The sequence below is a fragment of the Mycteria americana genome, chromosome 2 (assembly GCF_035582795.1).
Source record: "Mycteria americana isolate JAX WOST 10 ecotype Jacksonville Zoo and Gardens chromosome 2, USCA_MyAme_1.0, whole genome shotgun sequence".
NCBI lineage: Eukaryota > Metazoa > Chordata > Aves > Ciconiiformes > Ciconiidae > Mycteria > Mycteria americana.
In genome coordinates this window covers 124,218,328-124,243,651 of record NC_134366.1, presented here as the reverse complement: position 1 = coordinate 124,243,651, position 25,324 = coordinate 124,218,328, and the positions used below count along the sequence as shown (strand labels likewise).

The following is a 25,324-nucleotide window of genomic DNA, read 5'->3' as shown; positions in this document are numbered from 1 at the left end:
TATGTTTTGAGAGAATTAGATAGAGACGTATGCATTGCAAGTATTATTGGTTCGAGTGCTTTTTTTCCTGAACTCTTACTGTGCTTTCTGTTTCCGATAGATATATGGATATTAGTGTGCACCAGTATGTGCATTGAGTATTTTTCCATGTCTTCCAAGATTTGAAAAATTCAGGCTTGTGTTCCTGAGACTTGAGACTTCTTTCCCTAGAAGGGAGAATTATTTTCTTTGCAAATTTTCTCAAAAAGGCCATCAAGAGAAGCATGGTGGAGGCACTCATGCATTAGCTCTTGAAGGACATACCTTCAAAGTGTTTCCCCTACAAGTCTTTTGCCTCAATGTCAAACAAAGTTTAAATACAAAAAAAAATACTTTGAATTCCCTTCCAGTGCCCCTTCCCTCCTGGGGATTGAGGGGCGTTACAGCCATATTAGGTTTTCATGCGGTAATTCTTTTCTAAATAAGAAATTTCCAGGTTTGGAGCTTGTGAGTTCACCCGCCTTTGATTGGCCTATTCAAATGTAAACAGTCCCTGCGGGTACTTCATTAGTTCATGAATATTTACAGCACATTGCAAAGCCCACCAAGCCCAAAGTGTCAGAGTTTTTCAGGGACCATTTTGATTTCACTGAATACTGCTTGACAAAGATGGGCTTGAGTATTAACGGTTCTCACTTGTCTCCACATACTCCATATGCTTCTAACTCTACATGTGACAGTCAGCCTGTGAAACTTTCCACAGTTTTTCCTGCAAATAAGCAGGAAACAATGTGTTCACAACATCTCTTATACATTCCCTGAGAGAACATTCCTTAAATTTCTGGAGCAATTGAATCACAATTACGGGTTTGTTTTTTTCAGATGCTTGAGTGATATTATTGATGAAATTACAGAATTAATTGACAAAGACATTGTAGCAGTTAAGTGATGAATATTGCCTTTAAATAAACCATTTTAATCTTGAAAAGAAATTCAGACTTAAGGAACAGTAAAATGGCAAAGGACTGGAAGCTAAATGTACTGTCCAAAATAAGTACTGAGCTACACCCACAAAGTACCCATACAAAAATAAGCAAAAATGTATATTCCTTCTCTTTCAAGGGGGATAGAGTCATACCCAAATGTGTATATGCTTGAATCTATGTCCCTATTTTGCCTACTCCTTCTTGTTTATGCTCTCGTATGCCTGGATTCTTCTTGTAAAATATAGGTATCTATTTTCAAAAAAATCAGTAGCAACAAAATAGTTTAACCTACACTTTTGATCTGTTCTCCTTATTGCCTTGTACGGTCAACATTAAATAGATTCTGCAGAGTCAGGTAAGATAGTACAGTTCATAATCCTTGTGACTGCAAAGACTGTGTCATGAAAATACTTTAAGTCAAGTTTGTTGTCTCCAGTCTGAAAGCAGCATGAAACCATGGCAATCAGAAGATAAGCTCCACTGTTCCTTTGTCTTTTTAAGTGTTGACTCTGAAACATATCAGTGATGTTACATGTCAACATCATGATTTCTGATTGTTTTAACAAATGGAACAGCGAGGTGTGCGAGATGTCAGCCTAAAGAAGCAAAGCAGAAGTTGCTGCAGAAAGGAAAATGCACAGAAAGGCAGAAGAAGAAGGAAACAAAAGGCAAAAGAGTAGAAAAGAAGTAGAAATGAGATTATGGGGCAAAGAAAGAAACAAAATAGAAATAATAGTGCTTGGGGAGGCAAACATTTTTCTGCTGAGTGATGCTGATAATAATGATAAGGCACTTGTAAAAATAAATCATGATAATAATAAGGGGAAGTTCACTTATTACATAAAGGCCGATTTCTAACCTCAGTCCTTGTAGAAACCTCTGTGAACATCAGGGAGTCCTGTTGTAGATTGAGGGCAGGGAAAGCAGTAAACATATTCCCTGACCCACAAATAATCATTAGAAATGGAATTCTGCCCTTTGCAGAAAATGAGGTTTTATCATCTGTGCCCTGAACGTTTCAGCCTACACCTTGCCATTAGTCAGATCAGTTGGCTCATACACCTGGAGTAAACAGAAGAAATAAGCACTCTGTTTGCATTTGAATAATTTCCCTGGTAGATCAGTTCAGTTCTCTTAATTGTCCATCCATTAATTTCTTGCTAATGTAGTTGATATCGATGACTGATTTTCTGTGCTAAACAGGAAGCACCACTTCTTCATTCTAGGACGCATTCCTTCCTACAACTGCCCTGCTGTTAGCTACCAGTAGCTGCCGTTATATTATCTTTCATCTGGCCCAGAGCTGACAACAGATGGCCATCTCCGGGACTGCCATCAGTGTGACTTTATGAAGCATCCAGCTATGGTGTGCTGAAGAGCTTCATGGCCAGTTCTGCAAATCTGCCTCCCTTCCCCCCACCCCGCTGCTGGCCCCCCTCACTCATCCCCATGAATAAGCTCTTCATTCCTGGCTCCACTCTTCACTGGTCCTGCAGTTTCCCAACGAGTGATGGCACAACACTATCACTGAAAGTTTGCCGCTCAAGATCTGTCCCCTCTTCCCTCCACAGCACTGGCAGAAGCTTGCCGTGGCCCCCGTATACCCCAGCATCGTCACCCCTCCATGGTTTCAGTGTACCAAAGCATAGGTAGGGGGGCTCGGTAGCAGCAAACCTGCCACCTCTTAAGATCTGTAGTCTGAACCCTACCTTCTTCCTTCACAGAGCTTAGCTCAGTAGCCCTGCATCTCCTCAAGCTCCAGGGATTTGGAGAGAGGGGGGATGTTTGTTCTTTGTTTTTTTAATGTTCCATAAGACATGCTGCCAAACCAAGATTGAATATATTAAGTGTGAAGGAAGCTAAAATATCGATTAGAGACCCAAAGTGGAGAAAAGTATAAAATTCGCAACCATCCTGATTCCATTGACACATTAGATCATTTGGAAAAGCTGTTTCAACTGGGTGGCTGCTGTGCATTTTGGAGAAAGATATATTGTTTGCTCTTGACAGAGTTTTCTAAAGCAAGGTACCTCCAGAGCTGAACCCGTATTTTAAGAGAAATTCACATTTGTATCCTTTATTGTGATATTTGCAGCAAGTCTACAGCTAGTAACAGTCTCTGCCCTCAAGCTATAAAGGAGTAAGGCTCCATTGTTGGAGAGCGAGCAGCCCTCTGTGTGGAAGGCTGAGATGTGGTAGGCAAGATGAATAGTGCTTAAAAGCAGTGCTTGCGGTGCTGTCATTTAGAACAGGAACACTGAGGATTTAAACGAAAGTGAAAGGCATGGTAAATGAATCCTTTAAAATTGGTCAAATTTTCAGCTGCCTAAAATAACAAGTTTTCTCCATTGATAGGTTCATTGAGTAGGAGGAAAGTTGGGAGGGGTTGAATTCCCCTAGGGAGGAGGTGCAGATAGTTTGTGAAAACAAGGTGTGGTCAGTGATTCATAAAGAGACACATCCAGGAAACTCCAGTAAACAGCAATCTTGGCTCGAAAGCGGTGACTTTCCTTCTTTATCTTCTTTTTTCTTTCTTTTCTTTCTCTCTTTTTTTTTTTAAAAAAAAAGAGCATCATTACATTGCTCCATTAAAACATTAGTCAAAAAGACTCAGATGCAGATGGCTACACAACTGGAGCTGTTCATTACAAAACCCCAACCAGGAGGAACAGCTTTTAGGTTTAGCTTTTCTACCTGTTATTGGGGTCAGGTTCACCATGCTTTGATCAAACTGAGGCTGAAATACGATTTTGAGTGAAAAAAGAGTGGGTTTTTTGCAGGCTCTCATGATTATTTTTTTTTAGTTGAGCTTCGTGTTCAAAGCTGAAATTGAGTGTCCTCCACCCTGTTAACAAGGGAAGAGAGAAGGAGATGATTCAGTTCTCACCAACCCATACTGCTGAGTTACACACATTTCTACATGCAGCTTTAGTTGTTTATCTGTATTGTTATAGTCTCATTTTGCAGCAGAATCGCTAGACACAGGCACTGATCATGGGTGTGTAAATCTGCTTGGGGATAGATGCTCTGTGTCAGTGAATACTCTGCTTCCCCCCCCATACTTTGTGTGTATAGATGTGTGCTATGTAATATAAAGAACCTGTGATATTGTTAAATATTAGTGGTGCATTTTGCTTTGCTTTGCGTTTGTAAAGGTGAAAGGTGATTGTGCAGGAAAATGGAACAGTATATTTGCTGTGAGACAGGCACTAAGAACTCACTCCCATGCTCAGTTATAATTCATGACTGTACTGGTGGGAAGCCCTTATCCCTCTGTGGAGTTAATGCATCTCTACTGTAGCCTGCTGAGAGCACCCTGTGTCCCCTCCCACCATCTGTGCATTCACTTGCGTGCTTTCTCTCTCTCTCTTTACTGTGAGATCTCTTGGTGTTAAAACTGTCAGACTACTACTGCCTGGTAAAGGTGGCTTTATGATGTGTATTAATGTTGAATTGTCATTTAAAGGGTGAGGAGGTAGGAAAGGGATATGTTACCATTTGTTTTAAGCTCTCCTTAGAAAATGCTGACGAGCAAATAGACAGGAAGGTAGATTTGTTACTTCAAAGAGCAAACAGCTTTCAACAGCCTACAGAAATTGCCACAATGTAGGGTAAGAGCTATTAATGGCAAATGCATCTTTGTTCCCAATCTGGGCATATTTTGCTGTTTCTTGGTACAGTGGATCTCTGTTTCTCCATGTCAAGATCTGAACCAACAGCATTGTAAATTGAATAATATTTATTTACCCATCAGCTGGCTTAGCTGACAGCTGTTTCATTTTCTACAAGTTGATCTCCTCTTTTAGCTGAAAAGCTCTCTTGCAGGCTGCAAGTTAATTGCTTCTATGCTACCTGAGACTTGAAATTAATGTGACCAAGTGCTATAAGCTAGCACAACCTCACTTAAATAGGTAGTGTACAAAGATTTTTTATTATTATTATTGCTGCAAGGCACTGTCAGAAGACCGGTGAGACTGTCTAGCTTCAAAAGAACTGAACTCAGTTCACAGAGGTTTGAGATGATGCTTTATCAACCTGGCACCTTACCGCAATATTAGACTCAGAATATGGTTAAAAGACCATGTACTTGACTGTCACAGCAATATTAATTTGCAGTGTTTCACTGAATGTAATCTTATGTAGTCTGTTGTTTGTATTCCTTTAAAACTTATAAATCAAATCCAGACCTGGAATACCAGTGTATGGACTTAACAGATGTGCTGCCATAAGGGACCTGCTACGTTATAAACTGCAGAAATGATCTTTTTCTATTTCAGATTCCTAGCTTATTCCAGGGAGATTTAGGAACCACAGAAGTAAGGTGGAAGGTCACGCGTTAGGACGGTAGCACCCACCCAGTGCTTGACGTTGGGTGTAATTGTCAGGAAATCCAGCTCTAATCGTTTTGTTATTCAGTCATAGCATCCTGCCAAAGCACCCGAGCAAAAGTAGGGCAAGAATGACTTCAGTAGCTCTGTGTCCAGGTTTTCTTAGGTGAAAGATCACTTTGAGATGACACAGCTGAGTAGTCAGGCTGAAATCCTAGTTGGTATTTTATTAATTTTGCACCAAGATAAATCCTGAAATTCTGACAAACTCCATGACAGGTGAAATTCCTTCTTGCAGAATCTGCTCAGCAAGAGGCTGCTCATTTCGTTCTGTTCGGAGGCAGGCAACAGGAGGGCAGCTTTATAATCAGCCCTCAAAGGAGCCCCGGCCGCCCCAGAGCCTTGGACTGATTGAATAACTCCTGGGCCTCTTCCCCTAGGCCTCCATCAGCAGGGGTCCTGTGGAAAGCAATCTCCCGCAGACTGGCACTGAAGTGAGCTTTAAACTACTATTTTCTGCTCTCCAGAGGAGCCTGGAGTACTAAAAGATAGATGGACTGCAGATATTTTATGAGAAACTGTCAGAAGAAGAGCAGAGTAAATGTTTTTTTTCCTCCTTCTTTGAGTCACACGCTGCATCACTGTAGAATTTTTCCCAGAATCTTTTACAGCAAAAGTTTGAAATTAATTGCTTGCTAACCTTAATTTTCCCCCCTCCCTCTTCTTTCTCTTTCTTTTTTCCCCCCTTCCCTCTTCTTCTCCTTTTCCTTTTTTTTTTTTTTCCCCTTAAATGTTCACTCGGAGGCCCTTTGCTTAACCACAGTTGCAGAAAATCAGTACCATTTGCACTGAAATATTTATAATGACAGAATGAAAAATTGGATTCATTTTCTGGCCTGTAGCCGAACAGTCTGCAACTTTGCGCAGCATTGTTTAGCATCTCTCATTCCTTCCTTTCATTGGGGTCGTTTTCAGACACACATGCACGCGCTGCCCATGCTTCAGAGGAATGCTTAGCAAAACACAGAGCCATTTTTAATCTCAGGCTTGAGAAAACAACTTGTGTCTAACCTTGCCACCATTTGTGGAGGGAAGAAAAGAGGGGGGGGTCCCTGGGAAGCGTGTAGAATTCCTCTTACAGGAGAGATTATAGAGGATGACATGCAGTAATCTCCTCTACAGAAAAGCAGCGTACGGCTGGAATTCAGCAAGTTGCTTCAGTGTGTTGCAGGGGAGGCAGGGTGGACTTAGCACCGGGCTGGATCTCTCCAGTAATCTCTGTTCTGCCACCAGTTTCCTCGGTGGCCTTGGGAAACTCATTTGCCCACGAAGGAAGACATTGTCAAAATCTCTCTTTTGTGTGTGAACACAGACTGTGCCTGTAAAAATGCCCTGTGCTTCTTTGCACCTCCAGAAAACAGAGGATGCTGGAACTGTACATATTTACTTCCCTCCCAGCAATGGTGTGAAGGTGAAATGGTTGATGTTTGCAAAGTGCTTTGAAAATGAAAGTGCAGATCCTCGGGCTCCAATTTGCATCCCCTGCCAGTATAAAAGGTACCTTAGTCAGACAGCCAAGGATTCCCTTAGTACGCAGCAATTCCTGTTTATTTTGCTAGCTGGTTCTGTATCACTCCCTTTTGGTCCTCACAGGCGTGTCTCAGACTGCAATGAATTCCAGGGATTTCTAATTGATATAACAATCCCGTGGGGGCTATTATGAGCTGGTATACGTTCGGGCAGCCTTATGAATGCTCTAACATGCACTGAGGACTGTGGTGGCCCAAGATTTGAATGTTTAGGCCGCATGGATTTACAAAAATACACAGTGGTTGTATAGGAATTAGTCTGAAAATGTACACAATTTAGCAGAGAATGGTAAGTCTCTGCAGATTGCGGACTGTTGTGCAGAAATTAATAGAGAAATATATCTATGAAAAGTGGTAATTTCAAAAGCCCTTAGACATGATTCTCTGGTGAGTTCTGTAGACTGTCTTGACAACTGTGTTAGTTTCTGGAAAAGCCCTGTGGCCAAAATGTTGATCCCTGATGCCTAAAAAGAGGCACCTTGAGACCATACTGGGTCCTCTAAGGAAGTGGGTTGGGTGCGGGTGTCAGATTCTGCAAGGTGCTGAGAATCTCCTGAAAATGTAGGTGCCAGAAATTGCCTACCAAGGTTCAAAAATGTCATCTTGCTGACTTCACCCGTATCGAATTTACAACATAACTGTATTGCTGATAGCAGGTATCTGTGTATAGTACTAAATTCTGATCTCTGTTCCACATCACTCATCTGAGCACAAGTTTTTTATTTGTTTTCTTCTGTTAGAGCTTCAAAATGTTGGCTCCCTCTCAGTGGTCTTAGGAGCACAGCCTGAGCAGGTGTGCCTATAAGCAGTAGGAAGCGATGGACATCTGCTGTAAGCATCAGTACAGCTCGGTTAACACAGCACAGCGTTCTGTGGTTTGTGAGCAACGCATACTTTTATCATTCAAAAGTTTCTTACCAACTTGCAGATTTGCCTTTTTAGCATGTTCCCCAAGATAGTTTGACAGGTCAGCCTCAAGTGATGAGGGTTCTGACACAAACTGCATTGTGTCTTAGAAATTTTGCCTGCAGTTGTTTTACTGTAGTATTGCTTTGATTTGAAAAGAAACTTTCTACAAAGTGGTGTGTTTTAGGATATAACAAAAAAAAATTCCAATACTGTGCTGCACGTATTACAGAGATTTTCTGCTTAGCCCTTATTGCTTTCTGGTTTCCTTTTTTTCCTTCATGTATGTAAATGGAGAACAGTATACTTTTTGTAATTTTTAACAGTTACTGAGAAGCGAAAATGATAGAGATGAGAAAGAATGTGAGCTTTAATTGCAAATATTAAATAAGTTTTTAAACTGACATTTTGAAAGCAGATTGCCCTGACAATTTAATGACATTTTAAGGGAAAGCCATATCCCCAGTGTAGGCTCTTTCAAATCCAGAAGTATTTCTTTGGTTGAGCTGACCAGAACACAAATATACAGGTGTGTAAAATGCCTTAAGATGCTGAAAAGATTTGCGGGGACAGTAGGCTATAGACCACAGTGAAGTGACTGTACAGATCTTGCTGATGCTAATGGTATGGTACAAAACTGTTACTGAACATCAGGGACTGTAAGAGTAGCCCCCAAACAAATGTTTTATCTCATTGTTGAAGACAGTACCTTTCTGGGAAAGCTGCTTTCTCTGCGGGCCTGAACCGTTGTGTTGGTTTTGTTTTTCTGTTTGGAGTGCCAGTCTGTTTACTAAGTTATTAGTTTATAAATTTTGTCAAGGTAAAGTAACTGTGAGAGCTTTAAATTAGAATAAGTGCCACTTCTGTGTGGCAGGTTCCTTTGAGGACTGATTAGAAAGCAGGCCTCCTGTTGCCTGCCCCTTTATGCATGGCACTGTTGCTGTGGGTACTTGTTTGTAGCTTACCTTTGAATTTATATAAGTATGCGCTGTGTTATGAATCACCCTCCAATAGTGAAGATTCTGCCTTTTTTTTCTGGGATCAAGCCACTACTTCACTTTAAAGAGTTATTTTAATTAGATGGGTTTTATTGTAATGAATTAAAATTAACTTGGAGTAGCAAATTATATAAGACTGAGAGGGTTATAGATTAGTCTCACCATAGCTACAGCACATCTTTTTGTAAAGGAATTAAACTTCTGTATTTCACACACCTTGGCACTGAACATGGACAGCAAATGAGTGTAAGTGTTGTCTCCAGTTACATTCCTCCTAAACGTGATTCTTTTCACTCGATCAGAAGATTGCCACACTAAAAGCCAGTCCTAACAGGCAACAAGGGGTGAAAGCGGCAGCTGCAGGAGGCTGGATCCCCTAGCAGGAGATAGCCTAGGAGACAGGAATACCACGACATCACAAGCCAAACCCAGAGGTGAGGGGGGGCATTTCTTCGACTGTCAGTGTAGGGTCAAGGCAGGATCTAACGACATGTCTCGCTTGCAACGTGTCACTGGCCAGCTGTGTGACAGGAACCAGAATGACCAACCTCAAAGAATGACATTTGGTAGGAGTATACTTCTTCCCTCACGGGGAGGAAAGAAAAAGGCATAAAAGGATGCTTCTTTGTGTAGTACTTCTTGTTTGGGAGGGGGGGAGGTATTACAATGTAGGAGTTGGACTTCACTGTCTTACCCCTTTTATAGGTAACGGGTTTATAGGACCCCTTTTTTATTCTGAAAACAGGAGAAAGTGAGAGTAAAATTCCTCCCATTTAGTTGTGGTCACATTTCACACTTCTTTTACACAAATGCAAATGACAACAAAACAGAAGACAATAGAGAATCCAGACTTCTGCATTTTGCAACCAACAACCACAATGATAAACATAAAATTTTATTATCCTGGTACCACATGTCAGTAAACACTCCAGATTTATTGATTTACAGTGTGTGTCCTTACAAAATTTAGAGAGGTAGTGACTTTGTTATAAAAGGCAAAATAGCATTCTGGTCTCTCTAAAAGTCACCTTTACAACATGGAGTTTCTTGGACTGAAAAGGTGGGAACGCAAATGAGGTTGCTATAAGAACACAACATTTCAGCATAGGGTTCTCAACTGTCTAACTAGTTACCAGCTATGAAGGGATAAAAATCATCCTTATGTTCTTTTCCACAAGTAGATTTGTAATTCACACACACTCCAAGCCTGCCACATAAGCACTGTCCCAGTTCCCACTATTCCTTGTTTGAATAGCTGTAGGAATAAGGACTATATGATGTCCAAGATGGGCTGGCACAGTAACCAGTTGTGAAGGAAGTCAGAGAGCAAGTCGTGGGGCCCTCTGCTTATCAGCTCAGAAATCTTTGGCTGTTACCCTCAAATCTGCTCAATCTGGCTTTCCTTGCAAACTGTCGTGATGGAAGAAGATGCAGCAATGTGCAACAGATTTTGGGGCATTCAGAAGAGGAGAGCTAGCAGAACTCCATAGTTTTTCCTTTTCTTTCCTACACATTTTAAAACTGACATGCCATGAATGAGGGGACATATTTTCACTTGTGTTCCTGATCTCGGGATCCAAAATACACATCAGTCCACTTACACATTGTCTTAACTGGGTGTATGTATGCTTACTAGCTGGATAACTATGAGATATGATTCCATGTACAAAAGCCAGGTTTGGTGATTTTAAAACTGGGCTAGTTCAGGATTTGCTTTTAGCTGAGCGAAAATGGTGTTAGTCACTTTGAGTTAAACTCGGGCTGATCCATAACCTCCAGTGTGCTGAGTGCTGTTGTACAAGGCCCCATGCACCAGCTGGCAATGTGCAGGGAATCCAAATTCCAGGCTGTCCCTTTGTCACCTGATAAGCACAATGCCCAGTGTTATGTCATGAGGTAGGGAGGTGAACTCGGTAATCGATACAAGCGTGGGATGCGTCTGTCTGTATAATAAGAGTGCAGACAAGTTACAGCGCTTTTCTTTCAGGCTGTATCAAGAAACTTGTAATTTCACTTGTAATTTTGTTCAACGGAATTCTTGTACATGCATCTGTGGAAAACTGGAAAGGGTCATTGTTTTAAAGGTTGCCCTCTGCATATAAATCACAGCTCTGTGTGCTTCCCCATTTTAATTGGGTGACCTTTTGAATCCTATGGACAGGAGCTTAAATTCTGGACCTGCCGGTTAGTTTAAGATTTGAAATCAATTCATGATCTAGCAGTTACTCTGCTTTAAATCAGAGAGCCCAGAATGGAAATTTGATAAGAAGTTCCACTTGGAAGGTTCCTTCTCACAACTCATAGAAAACTTTATTGCAGACCAAATAGATGTGTGTCAAATCCAGATTAATTTGTCAGTTTAATCCCTGAAAAGACCTATCAGGATTCAGCGAGTATGAGAGAAACAGGAGGAGCAAGAAACATGTAATGTTTCCAACAGGACATTTCTGTGCAATTATCAATTTAAGCTTCCATTATTTGTCACTAATTACTGCACTGAGCTGTTAAATATTTAGTAGTAGTTTGTTTAATTGGGTTTGACCTATAAAGGAATCTGTACATAGAGTAGCTCCAGTTCCAGGAGTCAGTTCCTCGCTCCCAGCTAGGCAAATTTGTATTCACATAAGATGAACACATATTGTCAGACAAGGGGTTTTGGTTTTGTTGTTTGGGTTTTTTACCTTTCTCCCCCCCCCCCCCGATTTATTTGTCTGTAAAGTATCTAAAATTAGAGCACAAAGTAGGAGTGCTGCTCGTGGATGTAAAATGGGAGGGAGGTTAAACTTAAACGTGTTTACAGATGATGTAGTTTAGAAAGCACCAGCATGATAAATTAAACATAACAAAGAAAAAAAATCAAAGCAGAGCAACAACTAGCCCATGAACACATGTGTCTGTAAAACACTGACTTTTTCCCTGAATATCTTATTAGGCAGTATTGCCTACCAAAGCTTGTTGTCCCCTGTTACTCTGTTGTACAATAGCGGCAGATAAACCTGGATTTGTTCAGCTTTGCTTTCTGCTTGCTCTTTGCCTGGCTGTGTCTGACATGGTGAAGAGAGTTCTGGCTGTGGCCTGTGCAGAAGGTGTGCAAGAATCAATCAGTATGTGAGCAATATTCACTTTGTTTTAAACTCTACAGGCCTGGCCCTGTTCTTACTTGTCCCTGTCTTGAAAATCCCTTGATTTCAGAGGAGTTTCTCTTAAGTTATACCAGGGTAATCATCATCATATTCTAAAGGAGTAAGACTTTTGAGATATTTCTCAGAAGTGCCTCCTTTTGCTTTTTTTGTTTAAACTTTTATGCCCACTTAGTGAACAATTTTCTTATTGGGGAAGGATGCTTGTGTACTAATTTCAAACATTTGCAGTATCACAAAAGCCTTGTTTTTCTACAAACAAGGCTTAGGCCTGGATTCTGATTAGCAGTACAGCTCCTTTGCAGCATAAAAGAATGGGAAGGTTTCCCAGTTTCAATGAATTGCTGTGAACATGTCCTAACCATTGCCCTCTCTCCTCATCACCACCATCTTATCATTTATGGGGGTAATACATGCACCTTGCCTGTGCATCCAGACACACCTTGCCTGGAATGGAAGAGGTTGTTGTAAGTTCCATTGCATTTCAATAATCACCAAACAGGGCAAGGGAAGCTTATGGAAGGCTATTACCTGGCACCATAGGTTAAAACAGCCTTGGAGCTACTCTGATTTATGTCAGAGGCTTAACCAGGAGCCCCTGCCAACGCTTATAATGAGGAAGGTGCAAGGATGGTGAACAGACACCTGTGTTTGTGTCTGTTCTCTTCTGGTGACAATGATGAAGGTCTTACTTGCTGTACCTAAGAATATATGTCATTTTTTTCCATACAGCAAATCTGTGATATATGTACCCACACACAATAATGAATACAAAGAGGAATCATTGACATTTTACTTTCTGGAAGTCTCTGAAGAAAAATAGGTATCAGGGGGTTTTTTGTTTTGTTTTTGTTTTTAATTTTCAGTTTGCATCTCTGAGAACATGCTATCCAGTCAAAGATCTTTTTATGGTTTGGTTTTCTCTGGCCTAACTGGAAATTCTTGGAAGAACCAGAATACTGAGAGTTTTACATAGGTACAATTAAGAGTGTGATCTGATTAGCAGTCATGCCATTTCAGAGACATTAATATAATATCAAATCACATAGCTTAGGTGAACTAATTTATATGAATAACTGCAATTCAGTGTAGACTTCCCTAAATTATCGTTGTCAACAGTGGTCAATCATGACCTAAGATGACCATTTAATTGGCCATCATGTCTGAGAACAGACCTGATTCTCAAAGGCTGGTAGACATCAACTCACCACACATAAGTGGTATTTATGGGAACACAGATTCTCTTGGGATTTGGCCCCTTCTTTGTTGTGGAAATAGCTCTGTTTAGTTCAGATCAAATGCTTATTTCCTTGGGAATCTCAAGTTTCAGAGATTGTATTTTGTTAGGTCTGTGCTGGTGATCAAACTTGGCCTGGGTGAAACTCCATGCCTACTTTAGTGCATTTAAAAATTCACTGCAATACTGGAGATGCTGGTGGCAGGGACACCTTGCCTGGAACTTTTTCTGTTCACTCCAGAACTCCAAAGTCTCCATTTGGCTTCCTACTTTTCACCTATCAAAAACTATCAGACATCATCTCCTTTCCAGCTCCCTCATTCACTCAGGGTAAGTGTGACCATTGAAATCTGAACATATGTTCATGTTTGTATCAGAAGCATTGTAATTCCTGGGATGAAACACATCAGAAACATTTGTTAGTTCCATGATTTCAGATATAACAGTTAAGGTAATTTCTTGTAGTTTGTGTTTTATGAAAGGAGGGGAGGGACCTGGGAGGGAAAATAATCTACGGTCACATCATCCTGTTGATGAGCTTCAACTGAAGTTGCTCTTTGTATTTCATCTATGTGAAAAATATGGAAATGTTTACAATCCAAGTGCTCATAGATGCTCTGTCAGTACAATTAAGGATTGTAGCATAGAATGGACCTAGATATGTCCCTAACCTTCAGTTAACTCAGTTGGTGGAGGTGTACTGTGGAAGTGGTTACCCTTACTGTGGGAACACAAATCCCACCTATACTGCATTTTTACCTGTATAGCAACTGAGCCTGAGAAGCCCATGTAACAGAATCTTCTTAATTGCTTGCAGCAGCAGTGCAGTGGAGCCAGGGCCTTAATGTTTTGGGGCATTGAAAGTAAGTTTACTGCTTTCAGACGCTTTGAAATGGCCCAGATATTCTACTGAAACCAGCTCCTGACTATGCAGATTTGGTTTCATGTGTGATTAGGGGCTGGCTGAGCCTCTTCCTCTCCTGGGATGAACATCAGGAAAAAAAATCCTAACCCTGAGGTCTGTGAAACTGTGAAATAGCGTCCCAAGAGGAGCATTGGAAGCTCTAATTAAAATTGGACTGGGCAAAACACTTGAAATTACACTATAGGCAATAATCCAACACTGGCAAGATGGGTGGAGAAAACGCCCTAATGGGTCTTTTCTGTCTTTAAATTCTATGAATTCTTGTTCTTCTCTTTTATTATGCTATTTCACCTTTTTCTTTAATGGTGACACAATGTCATCTAGAAAGTATTATGCTATTGTGAGCTGAGTAAGATGATGTTAAATGTCAAAAGAAAATGCAACAGTTTCTCTGCAGGTTCACAGTGATTATATGGAGACAAGAAAAAGAGAAACTGACTGTAAACCAGGGACATCAGTGCAGTGTTTCTCATCTGTAAGACAGTGGCAAATGCCTGCAATATACATGTTTATCATTTTGACATTACATTTCGTATTCTCTGCTTATGAAGAATAATCACATTCCACCAAACCTAACACAGGTGTGGAAAAGTCATTTACTGTAACTGTGTACATCACTCAGATTGCTGAAGACATCTTCTATCCAAATGTTTCAAATATCCCCGAAGACCTGGACTAAATAATTTCTTTTTACATCTTAATTTATAGTATGTATTTAATCTTAGTATCTCACAAATCTAAATATCTCATCAATTTAGTCTTCGGTATAATCATACTACAGTTTACCAGGAAAGAACCCTGCCACAATATAATGGGGCTTTGACAGAAACTCTGTGCTGCAGTACTGAAGCAGCACAAGTTTGAAGAAAGGGTATAAAAATCAACATTTACTGAGATTTTTCTTATAGTTATGTCTGAATAAGTTTCATTTATTTGTTTTTGGTGTTACTGCTTAATACCACTCTTCCCCCCTGCGCCGCACTCCTTTCTGCACAATGCAGTATTTCAGCAGTTCCCAATGCCGAGCTTTCTGTGTGAGAGGTCTTATATCATGACAACCAGTTAAGTAACGAAGCATCAGACCAAAGTTCTGGAAACCATGTTGACACTGTGAAACTGCATCTTTGATTTGTCATTACTGCTGCACTTAAGGTTTTGCTCGTCTTGCCTTTTCCACCAGCCTTTCTTTCTTCCCCATCGCTTCTGGAAAATCCAACATCCTCTTGTTAGCTGCACACAGTTTGAAAAGTATGTTACAGGGTAAGAAGTTGGAATAAAAAGAAGGGAAGAGAAGCAGAAAATCTTGATTAGAAAGTATAATTTAATAGAACGTGTATTGAACCAAATGTATTGATTAATGTGGAAGATATAGTACTTATATTGATTCAAACTAGAGATTTAGTACTAAAAGCTGTAAGCCAAAAAGCTGTTGCAGATTGCTACAAAAGTCAGTTTAATGCTGTCCTTGAGAATGCCTTCACAAAGAAATTCTTCTAATGTTTGAGGAGTAGGTAGAATGCGGTATATGTCAGTTTGATCCCGGAGGGTTTTATTTTGTACTCTAATAGCTGTTACGAGCCTACATTATATCCAAGGAGTAATTTTCCTTAGGGGTGCCCAGCTCGCTTTGTGTCAATATTCTAGCATTTTAAGTCACGTACAGTATATGCTTCTGGGAACAGTGCAGGAGCCAGCCAGACTCATAATGGTCTGCATTCATTAATAAAGGCAGAAGCTTCTGTCCCTCCATTGCCCACTACAGGGATGCCTCCCTGGTCTTCAGGGACCCGTACAGACACATTTAAAGAAAGCTTTATTTTGAGTGGGCAGGAGATGAAATGCAGGACTTGCAGGCATTTCCTAAGTCAGCTATATGCCCGAGCACAGGGGTGACCTTAATGGGTCAGAGAAGAATGCAGGTCAAAAGACTTATTATCCAGCCTGTTGGAAACCAATTGCTTTTGTTAAAAAAAAATGTAGCGCTTAAAGGTTGATAGTAATGTAGAGTTCTGTTTTACAACCTGGAACTGTATTGCAGCGCGGTGGGGTGCATTTTTTTTTTTAATGCAAAAAAATACAAGACGATTCGTAATGTACACAGATAAAGGATTCCAGATAAGTGATAACACGTAGGGTACCATAATTACTTAATCAGTGATGATTGATTACTTATGTTTGTGTTCTTGAACTAAGGAAAAAATGACATGCTGCTGTGGTACTGTTACCATCTGTTGAAATAATGTGTCTACATTTCATCTTTCTATTTCTTCACATGTACCCTCTTTGCACCATTTGTCAGGTACAACCATATCTTGTTTCATCTAGTCATAAAAAACAGAAGTCCCATTTAAATTGAATGCAACCGCAGTTCACATTAAAGATTCTAATGGGCTAGTGAGTCTGTGGCTATCTGTGGATGTTGTTTTCGTCATTAATTTTGATGCTGTGGGCAGGAACTTTTTGCTAGCTAATAGTTCTCTCATGCTATCTGAAACACAAAGGCATATACCAAACAACAAAAAGTATTATTACCTCTTTTGTCTTGGGCATTTCTGCAAATAAACCTTTTTATTTTTTTTTTTGCAGAGGAGATTCTTCCACCCAGTATTACAGTGAAATCTGTGCATGTTTTTAACTCCTTAGCAGTAACAACAGGGATATCGCAAAGCATTTTCATCCAGAAAAGTGGTGGCATATAATTTTATAGCAGTTCACGTAACAGTTGGGATTCTGGGGTCTGCTAACAAAAATAATTATCTGTAGGAACAGAGCAAATACATTTTAAGTGTTTATTTTGCTTGTGAAATATATTGAATTCAGGTTTTCCCAGGTAATATAGCTGCTTTCCAAATAATACCGAGACAGAGAAATTGGGGATGTAGGACAGTTTTCCTGGCTGGGTTTGTGTCTAACACGGTAACAAATGCAGTGACACACAGACCTCCTGCTTCACTGTTCCTCCATTTTGTGCATGCAAAGCTGGTGTTTGTGTTTGCAAACTAGTTTCTCCTCATGAAATCACAGCTCTTGGAAATCTTAACATAGCTATTACTGAAGTCCAGGAAAGATTACGTTAAGAAAAAATATTTTTCCCTTTCCAGGCGTAAGTAGGAAATCGAGATTTTTGCTTCGTAGGGAGACTACCTCACAATTAAACAGATGGGTTTATGTGCAATCAAATTTGGGGGAGGCAAAGAAGGGGAGCATATGATATCTCCTGTACTTAGTTAAATGACTTCTCTTTGGCAAGTGGACATACTAATTGCTCCGAACTCAGGCAAACTAGTTTGAAGTTTCCGGAGGAGGCGTGTTTCAAGCTTGTGTAGTGTGTCTTTAGTGAAGGGCAGCGTGCTCTCCGAGCCACACAGGGGATCTCGACTGTAATATTGTGCTCTCCCTGGGTGTACCGCACTCCCGTGTCCCTGCCGTGTCTCTGCTGGCGGGAGCTCCAAATTCTGCTTTCCCCGCCTGCCTGAACTCCCACTGCCGGAGGGGCGGGGAGCTCGCTGCACACAAGGCAAAGAGACTATCAGAGTCGAGATCTGCTGTGTGGATAATGGAGGAGAATTTTTGCCCTAAATTTTTAAACACAACACCCCTCGTAAAAACAACAACAGTTCATAACTGGGATTAATGTTTGCAATTTTCAGTCACTTAGACATGGGGTCTCCAATAGATGGCTTTTGGTGGAGTGGAATATGGCTCTCTGTGGGATTACAGAATTTTCCTCCTTTTCTTATCTCTCTCCTCCCATCCTTCGCCTGCTTGTCTTGTCAATGTTATGTTTCTGAACTGCTTCCGCTTTGTATTTTTTTGCCACTTAGCCAAATAGGTATTTCTCCCTACTCCCTCATGTTTGGAGAGCCTTAATTACTTTGGAAACCATGTTTTGTTTTGACTGTTTACAATAAGTATAGAGGCCTTTTTAAGGCCTAAACTGCATTTAGGCCAAAGCATTTTCTAACATTTGTATCCTGCCCTGTCTTTTTTTTTCTCCGCAACACTTGTTTTCTTCTATTATCTCTTCATTACATCTAGAGAATCTCATTTTTCACCAGGGCATGGGAGTCAGGGACACTGAGAGCAGGGGCAAGTGGTCCTTATGCCGTGTTTTGTTTTGTCTCCTTCGTATTTGGGCCTTTTTATTTTTTAATCAAAAATGCCATTGCAGCCAGAGTTACAGCTACACTTCTAAAACACCTTTTAACTGCATCGCATGTAATTGTTCACCCAGCCCCAAACTGATTATGCATCTTTCACTTAGTGAAAAAAAAATAAAAAACGGGCACGACTGACATGCTTGCTCTCAGTAGATTAGAAACAAAAGACCCCCCCCCCCAAATATCTCTCTGCAATGTAACAACTGGTATATGACTTGACCTACGCAGAAGCAGAGAAAAAATCAGAATTCAGTCTGCCACCCCATATTTAACTGGTCCTGTTGTTTCCAGGTACTGCAGGGTCTCCAATAAGCCTGTGGTGTTATGCTGTAAGTGCTGCAATAAATGGACACAACAGGATGACGAAAGGGCTGACTGTCAGACTTAACTCTTAATTTCCTTGCTTTTGTGGTTTAAAGTCAGAGCCCATTACCTGTGACCAGCCAACATTTTAGTCTGCAGCTATTGTTACTGCTTTACAGCATTTTGAAATGATTTTATGGGAAGGATAAGAAACTAGATGAAATCAAGTGATAGAGTGTATTTTTTTAACACTCTCTGGCCTTGGACAGTCTGGAATTCCTGCCATCAGCATTAAATAGTTTTGTATTCACATCTGGAAATTGCATCTTTAAGTGTCACTGGGTCATTTTCCTTTAATCTTGAGAATGGCACTACATTAAAAATTCCTCAGTCTAACTGTAAGATCCTTTCCTTGCCAAATGTCCCATGAACTATTGTTTGTGTGCGTGCACAGTTTAGGGAGAGAGAAGGAGGAAAGGAGGGAGAACTATCAGGCTGGCCTGCAGTCACGCTGTATTTCACATTTGTTTCACCAAGGCTGTTTTCATGGGTGGTTCTGGAGGGTATGGTTCAGTAGATGTTCACTTCATTGAAAATGATGACTGTCTTTTGGGATCAGGTTCATCCTGAAGTGCGTTAGTCCAAAGGGGTTTTAAGACAGATTAACTTAATAAAGCAGAGTGAAGGGACTGGACGTGCTGGGAGCAAATTACAGGACGTGACACCCCTGCCCTCTAGGTCACTGGCCCAAATCTGGCCCAGATTACTAGGGGGAAAATTGATCGCTAATCAGCGGCTGCCCTGTTGTCCGAGAAGTAGCATTAACAGACCTTTTCCAGTTATCTGTGGATCCAGTGTACGTTGTAGAAGACTTAACGCATATTAGATTGGATCCTTGCCCTTAGCTCGATGCTTGTGATGGATCTGAGCCACTGCAGGCATTGAAATAGCATCTCTCATCCCTAGAAGTGGTCGACTCAATTGGGGCAGCGGCAGGAAAGAGGGGGAAACTTGTGTTTGCTGCTGGATTTGGTGATTACTTGTATGGGAAAGGAGAATTTCAGGCTCCAAAGTCCATGCTGTGTCACCTCGCATAAGGCACTGCATTCACTTGCGGAAAAATACCTGTGGTTTTTGGTGACCGAAGGAAGGGCTGTGGCAGCCCCTCCTGTTTTCTCATCAGTCTTTGAGCTCTCTGCTGGGCACAGAATGACTCTTAGCAGAATATACTGTGTATACTGTTTAGGGGGAAATAGGTTTTAATGCAATAAAACATTTGAAGTTGTGCCACAGTCTGGGAAGCACAGTCCAATTAGCATATTTTTGGTTTGTAGGCAGCAAGGTCTTTTATGACAAATAAATGCACTTCTCATTTGCATAACGCATAAACCATGAGCCCTATGTAAGTGGACACCAGAACCGCTGACCTGGTATGCAGTTTCACTGGGGCAGGTCAGCCCAAACCTACCTAGAGAGAGTGCGTTGCCCTTCTTGTGGCACATGGAAAGAACAGCGGTGTGAAGCAGCTGGGGAAAACTCCTCTCTTTGATAACGATGCTTCTTCTGGCTGCTTTAAAACAGGGAGGGGTCAAACATATTCTCTTTCCAGTCCATCACTTTGCGAGATAGGTTGGGAGAGTTGTTCTTGCATCTTTCTTTCGCACAGAAATGCCTGTCCTGTGACTAAGCTGTTTCTTTTCTTTTTGTTACAGAACCATACGATGACCCAGCACAGCAGTTAGTGCAAGGCCCGTCTCTTCCAGAGAATTCTTTGTGGCACAAAAAGGGAACACGTTTTACTCTTTGCACGAAACTTTCATTGTTAATGTATATTATTCAGAAACATTGTATTGTACCATAAAACTTGTATTATCGAAACTGTTGGATGTTCATGTGTTTGAACTTTTGAGCACCGGATAGACTTCCTGTATATAAAGTGTTGCACATGTATTATGTTGTCTGATACTAAAATGGTCTTATAAAGACAAGTGGACTTGGGCCCTATTCAAGAAAGATACAAATAATAATAATACTGTGTGAGGGGAAAAAAATAGCTTAAGAAAAAGTGTCATTTTGAAGGAGGAGGGAGAAGGTAATAGCTATGTTCCGTTACAGCTCTGTTTGGCCTTCCTTTCGTTTAAACTTCAGTCTAGAAATCTCTCTTTTGGTATACAAACGGATGAATCCAAGACTATTTTTTATTGCTGAAGATTCTTGCAAAAAATATGAAGAGACTCTTTCTCACAGAGCAGGAACCCACAGTTGAATAAGGCCCGTATATATATTTGTAAGCCTTGCGATATGACAGATAGCATTACCATATATGCAATAGTTGTTATGTAGATTGTCAAAGAAATTTTTTTTCTGGATACCATTTGAAGCTTTGAGTGTTCAAGACTTTCCTTAATGATTTCACACGGCCAAATTCTTGAATCAGTTGAACTAACCTGTATGTTACTGTTATTAATGTTTACTCTGCGGTCTGAACCTGGAGATTACTGGAATTGTTTTCCAAAAGGAAATAAATTCAGTTTACCATTATGTGTGAGCGTGCTTGTGTCTTGTCTTTTTCCTTTGAAAGTAGCTCCTGTAGTACTTAAAGGACCACCAAGATGTGGAATCTCATTGTATGAGGGCCTGTACACTGCTCAGTAAGAGAAAGTCACTGTTCTCAGAACTGGGCATTTAACTAAATGTAATTGTAGAAACAGATCTGCTGGCCCACTGCAAAGCAATGTGTGCTTGAGGGTAATATTCACTGTTTTCTGGTTTTGTTTGTTACTTTGTTTTATTTGGCAGTCTCAGCAATTTCATACCTGTACACTTGACATGTTCATTGCCAGAGGAGTCACCGCACATCTTCTGTGTATAATTATCAGTGTATTTCAATGTGATGTTGTTTAGTGAGTTGGCTCTAGTACTGACAACCGCGAGCCACCGCAGCTCTGCCAGTAGCACTGTTAACCTCACATTCCTCACCCTCTCTTCTGACATGGGTAGCAGAATTGGAGGTGGTGCACACTACGGGATGATGCTTACTAGCACCGTGGCCCCGAGGGAGCTGTCACAAGACCTCGCAGCTTTTGGCTCCTGACTGCCTGCAATTTCGAGAAGAGGAAAGAAGGGGATAAAAACTCTCCTTGCTTATCAGTATCCCCCACTACTCCAGCTCACCTGCGAAAGAGGAGCAAAAAACCATTCACCGGCTATTTTAGTGTCTTACCCTATTGCTTGAATTACTGGATTCATCCCATGGAAACCAGTGTTGCTGAAATACTGCAGTTAAAGAGCTGCACATCGCAACAGTCCAAATGGCTGGAGCTGCTTGCCTATTGCTGTCAGGGTAGATATAAAGTGTGATTTCCAGCTTGCTGAATGTCGTATTTTGACTCTCCACAGATGGAGGATGGAGAGGAAAGAAGTAAAGTCTGAAAGTCTTTGGTTACCAGGTATTCCAAGAAAAAATGTGTCATGTTTAAAACTCCAGCTTTGAGAATATTGTGCATATTTTGCCAAATACAAAAAAGAAATTCCAGGCTTTTGTATGAATACCTCATTTGTGCTGACAAAAGGATAAATACAGGCATGAGTACACAAGGCTTGTAAAATGCCAGTTCTATTTATAAGTCAGAAACTGTTCCCATTCCTATTAATATATTACTCATCTCAGCCAAATTGAATGTGATGATATGTTCTTTATTTTTGACAGATACCTTAAAGGATATAAGACATTTCAGCCTTCATGTGTGAAAGTGTGACATATTGGTTAAGACTGAAAATAACATGTTTCTAGTAGAGTTCAAGTATATAAGAAATATTACACCCTACTGTTTTTGTAAATGCCAGAGTGCCACTGAGTTGAGACAGATGGTAGCTGGGAAAGATGCAATCTTATAATCAAAAGCTAAAATATGTCAAAAATATGTTAGCAAGCAAAACATAGCATATTACTAGCGTCTCATGTCATGACAGCTTGCAAAACATGCAAAGATGTTGAATTTGTAGATATGTAAATAAAGGAACAGTAAACAGAGCAACAGCAAATGTGATGAAGACTTTATGCATCGATTGTCCCTCCAGGTCGATGCGGGGGAATAGAGGGGTCTTACGGCCGCAGGCAGCCCCAGGTGGCCTCCGAGAGCTGGCTGCTAGTATCAAGTGCTGGAATCCTCTTACCTTTTCTAAAGTAACAGGTTTCTCAGTGATACCTAAATAGCTGTTTAAATAGATTATGGAAGACATCCGAACTTCCCAATGAGAACAGAGTATTCCTTGTGGAATTACCACAGCGTTTAGAAAAATCAACAGGAGAGGCAGATCATCTTGCCTGTTGGAAGAAGAGACACGGCGCTCTGCGTGCATGTGTGCATTTCAGCTATGGCATGCCTTTCTCTGTCCTGGGTCAGCAAAAGCTAAGAGAAGCCCCTCCTCATACCCTTAACCTAATGTGAAAGGATAAATCTGTTCAAAGGTTGTGTGGATAGATTGATGGACAAGGTATCCTTTTACCTCTGAGACTGGCTTTATTCCCAAGATTTCAAGTGGACATGAGTTTTACTGTAAGTGATAGTTTAATAAAACGATTAGTCCTTCTGCTTGTTTGCCAGAGCTGTATTTAGGAAATGTCACAGACCTAAAGCAGGTATATATATGGAATTTATACTGCAGAAGTGAAGCAATCTACCCAGATAATATCTGAGCAGAGGATTTATGAGGAAATGCATTCATTCTTTATCTGAACAAAAGATGATCTGGGGAGGAATGTGTATTAGGCCTTCATGAAATTCAGCTACACAAAATAGGAGTTTTTACCATCATGTACGTTTTCACAGCCGGTTGCCTAAGTTAGACTTTCCAGTCCTTTTTAGGTGGTTCGGTTCACAGGGAGGTTATCAGAACTTAGAATCATAGAATCATAGAATATAGTGTCGCCTCTGAGAAGTACCTCCATTCCATCATGGATCTTCTTGCTATGAGTCTCTCTACAGTGTAAGTAAATATTAGTATTTTGTTATCTTGGGAGTCAGATACAGGAGATCAGGGCACCTAGATTTCCGTCTTTGTTTTGCTGTCAGGATATCATGCTTTGTGTAAGCATTTGTCCTGTACCTTTGAAAGCAATGCATTTTCCCTCCCTGGAGGAAACCGTAAGGTTTAAGTAATTGGGCTTGCACTTAAAGCAAGGTTTATGGTTTACGGTTGGACTTGATGATCTTAAGGGTCTTTTCCAACCTAAATGATTCTATGATTCTATAATAATAGTTTGGGTTGGAAGGGACCTTTAAAGGTCATCTAGTCCAACCCCCCTGCAATGAGCAGGGACATCTTCAACTGGATCAGGTTGCTCAGTGCCCCATCCAACCTGACCTTGAATGTTTCCAGGGATGGGGCATCTACCACCTCTCTGGGCAGCCTGTCCCAGTGTTTCACCACCCTCACCGTAAAAAATGTCTTCCTTATGTCTAGTCTGAATCTACCCTCCTTTAGTTTAAAACCATTACCCCTTGTCCTATCACAACAGGCCCTGCTAAAAAGTTTGTCCCCGTCTTTCCTATAGGCCCCCTTTAAGTACTGAAAGGCCGCAATAAGGTCTTCCCGGAGCCTTCTCTTCTCCAGGCTGAAGAACCCCAACTCTCTCAGCCTGTCCTCATACGAGAAGTGTTCCATCCCTCTGATCATTTGGATTCATGGTCCTTCCTGTGCTGGGAGCTCCAGAGCTGGACGCAGCACTGCAGGTGGGCTCTCACCAGAGCGGAGCAGAGGGGCAGAACCACCTCCCTTGACCTGCTGGCCATGCTTCTTCTGATGCAGCCCGGGATATGGTTGGCCTTCTGGGCTGCAAGCGCACATTGCTGTCTTCTTTGAACTTCTTTGGTTCACTCCTAGTCCAGTGCTCTCATTGCTTTCCCTGATTTAGGAGTCACTCTACAAACCCCAAAAAGAACAGTTCAAAGTCTCTGCCTAGGACACATTGACAGTTGTCACTTCCTTCTCGACAGCACGTGGAAAGCTGAGTCCTCTCCATGTCTCAATGACTGGGCTTTTATTAGTAATTCTGGCATGACCACTCACTTTGTTTCATTACCACTGTCCTCAACAACAGAAAAAGAGAGACGTCCCTTCCTTACCAACATATGGCACCTTCTATTTATAACAAGATTAACAATTCATTCACACCTTGATTGAATCCCACTTTATTGAGATGTCACAACAGATTCTCACAGCCTGCAAAGGGAAAGACTTACAAATGTTAATATTGTGACAATCAGGACACATAAAGGTAAATGAATTATAATTGGTGACAATTAAAAATAGCTCAGTGTGAAAACAGAATATTGTGCCGCTGTTGCAGCCCTGTCTAGGATGAGGCAATGTGAAGGACTCCGTAGAACAAGACCATCCATGAATTCAGAAATGTTACCTTGATTCCTGTCTAATGTGTTCAGTCATACACTGATGCCCAATTAATGTTCACACGCCCTTTACATCTTAGCGGGCAATGTGCCATTCTCTTTAAAGTATTTGCTTCATTGCTCTGTAGCAGCACAAAAATAAACAAGTTTAGGCCTATTTTACCAATTCCATTTAATACATCCATTTTCCCTCCTCATGTTGCTTCCCTTATTTGTATGCAGAAGATTTCTTTAATTATTATTATTGTTGTTGCTGTTGTTAGTAGTAGTAGTGAACTGTGCATGCTATAGCAATGCACTCCCCCAGGGCTGGGCGGTCCCTGGCCACCAACCCTTGTGTGCAGATCTTCTTCTGCGTGT

The 25,324-nt window shown here is 41.0% G+C and overlaps 1 protein-coding gene across 14 annotated transcripts in view; it reads left to right on the top strand.

Annotated features, from left to right (window-relative positions):
• The window catches only part of ZNF521 (zinc finger protein 521), a 234,047-nt gene extending 212,975 nt beyond the window's left edge, over positions 1-21,072 (top strand). For all 14 annotated transcript variants that reach the window (XM_075494521.1, XM_075494519.1, XM_075494517.1 and 11 more), the window contains one exon: positions 20,264-21,072. In XM_075494521.1, coding sequence (XP_075350636.1) covers positions 20,264-20,293 — 30 coding nt within the window. In that variant the 3' untranslated portion in view covers positions 20,294-21,072. The remainder of the gene's footprint in view (positions 1-20,263) is intronic.
• The last annotated feature ends 4,252 nt before the right edge of the window (positions 21,073-25,324 follow it).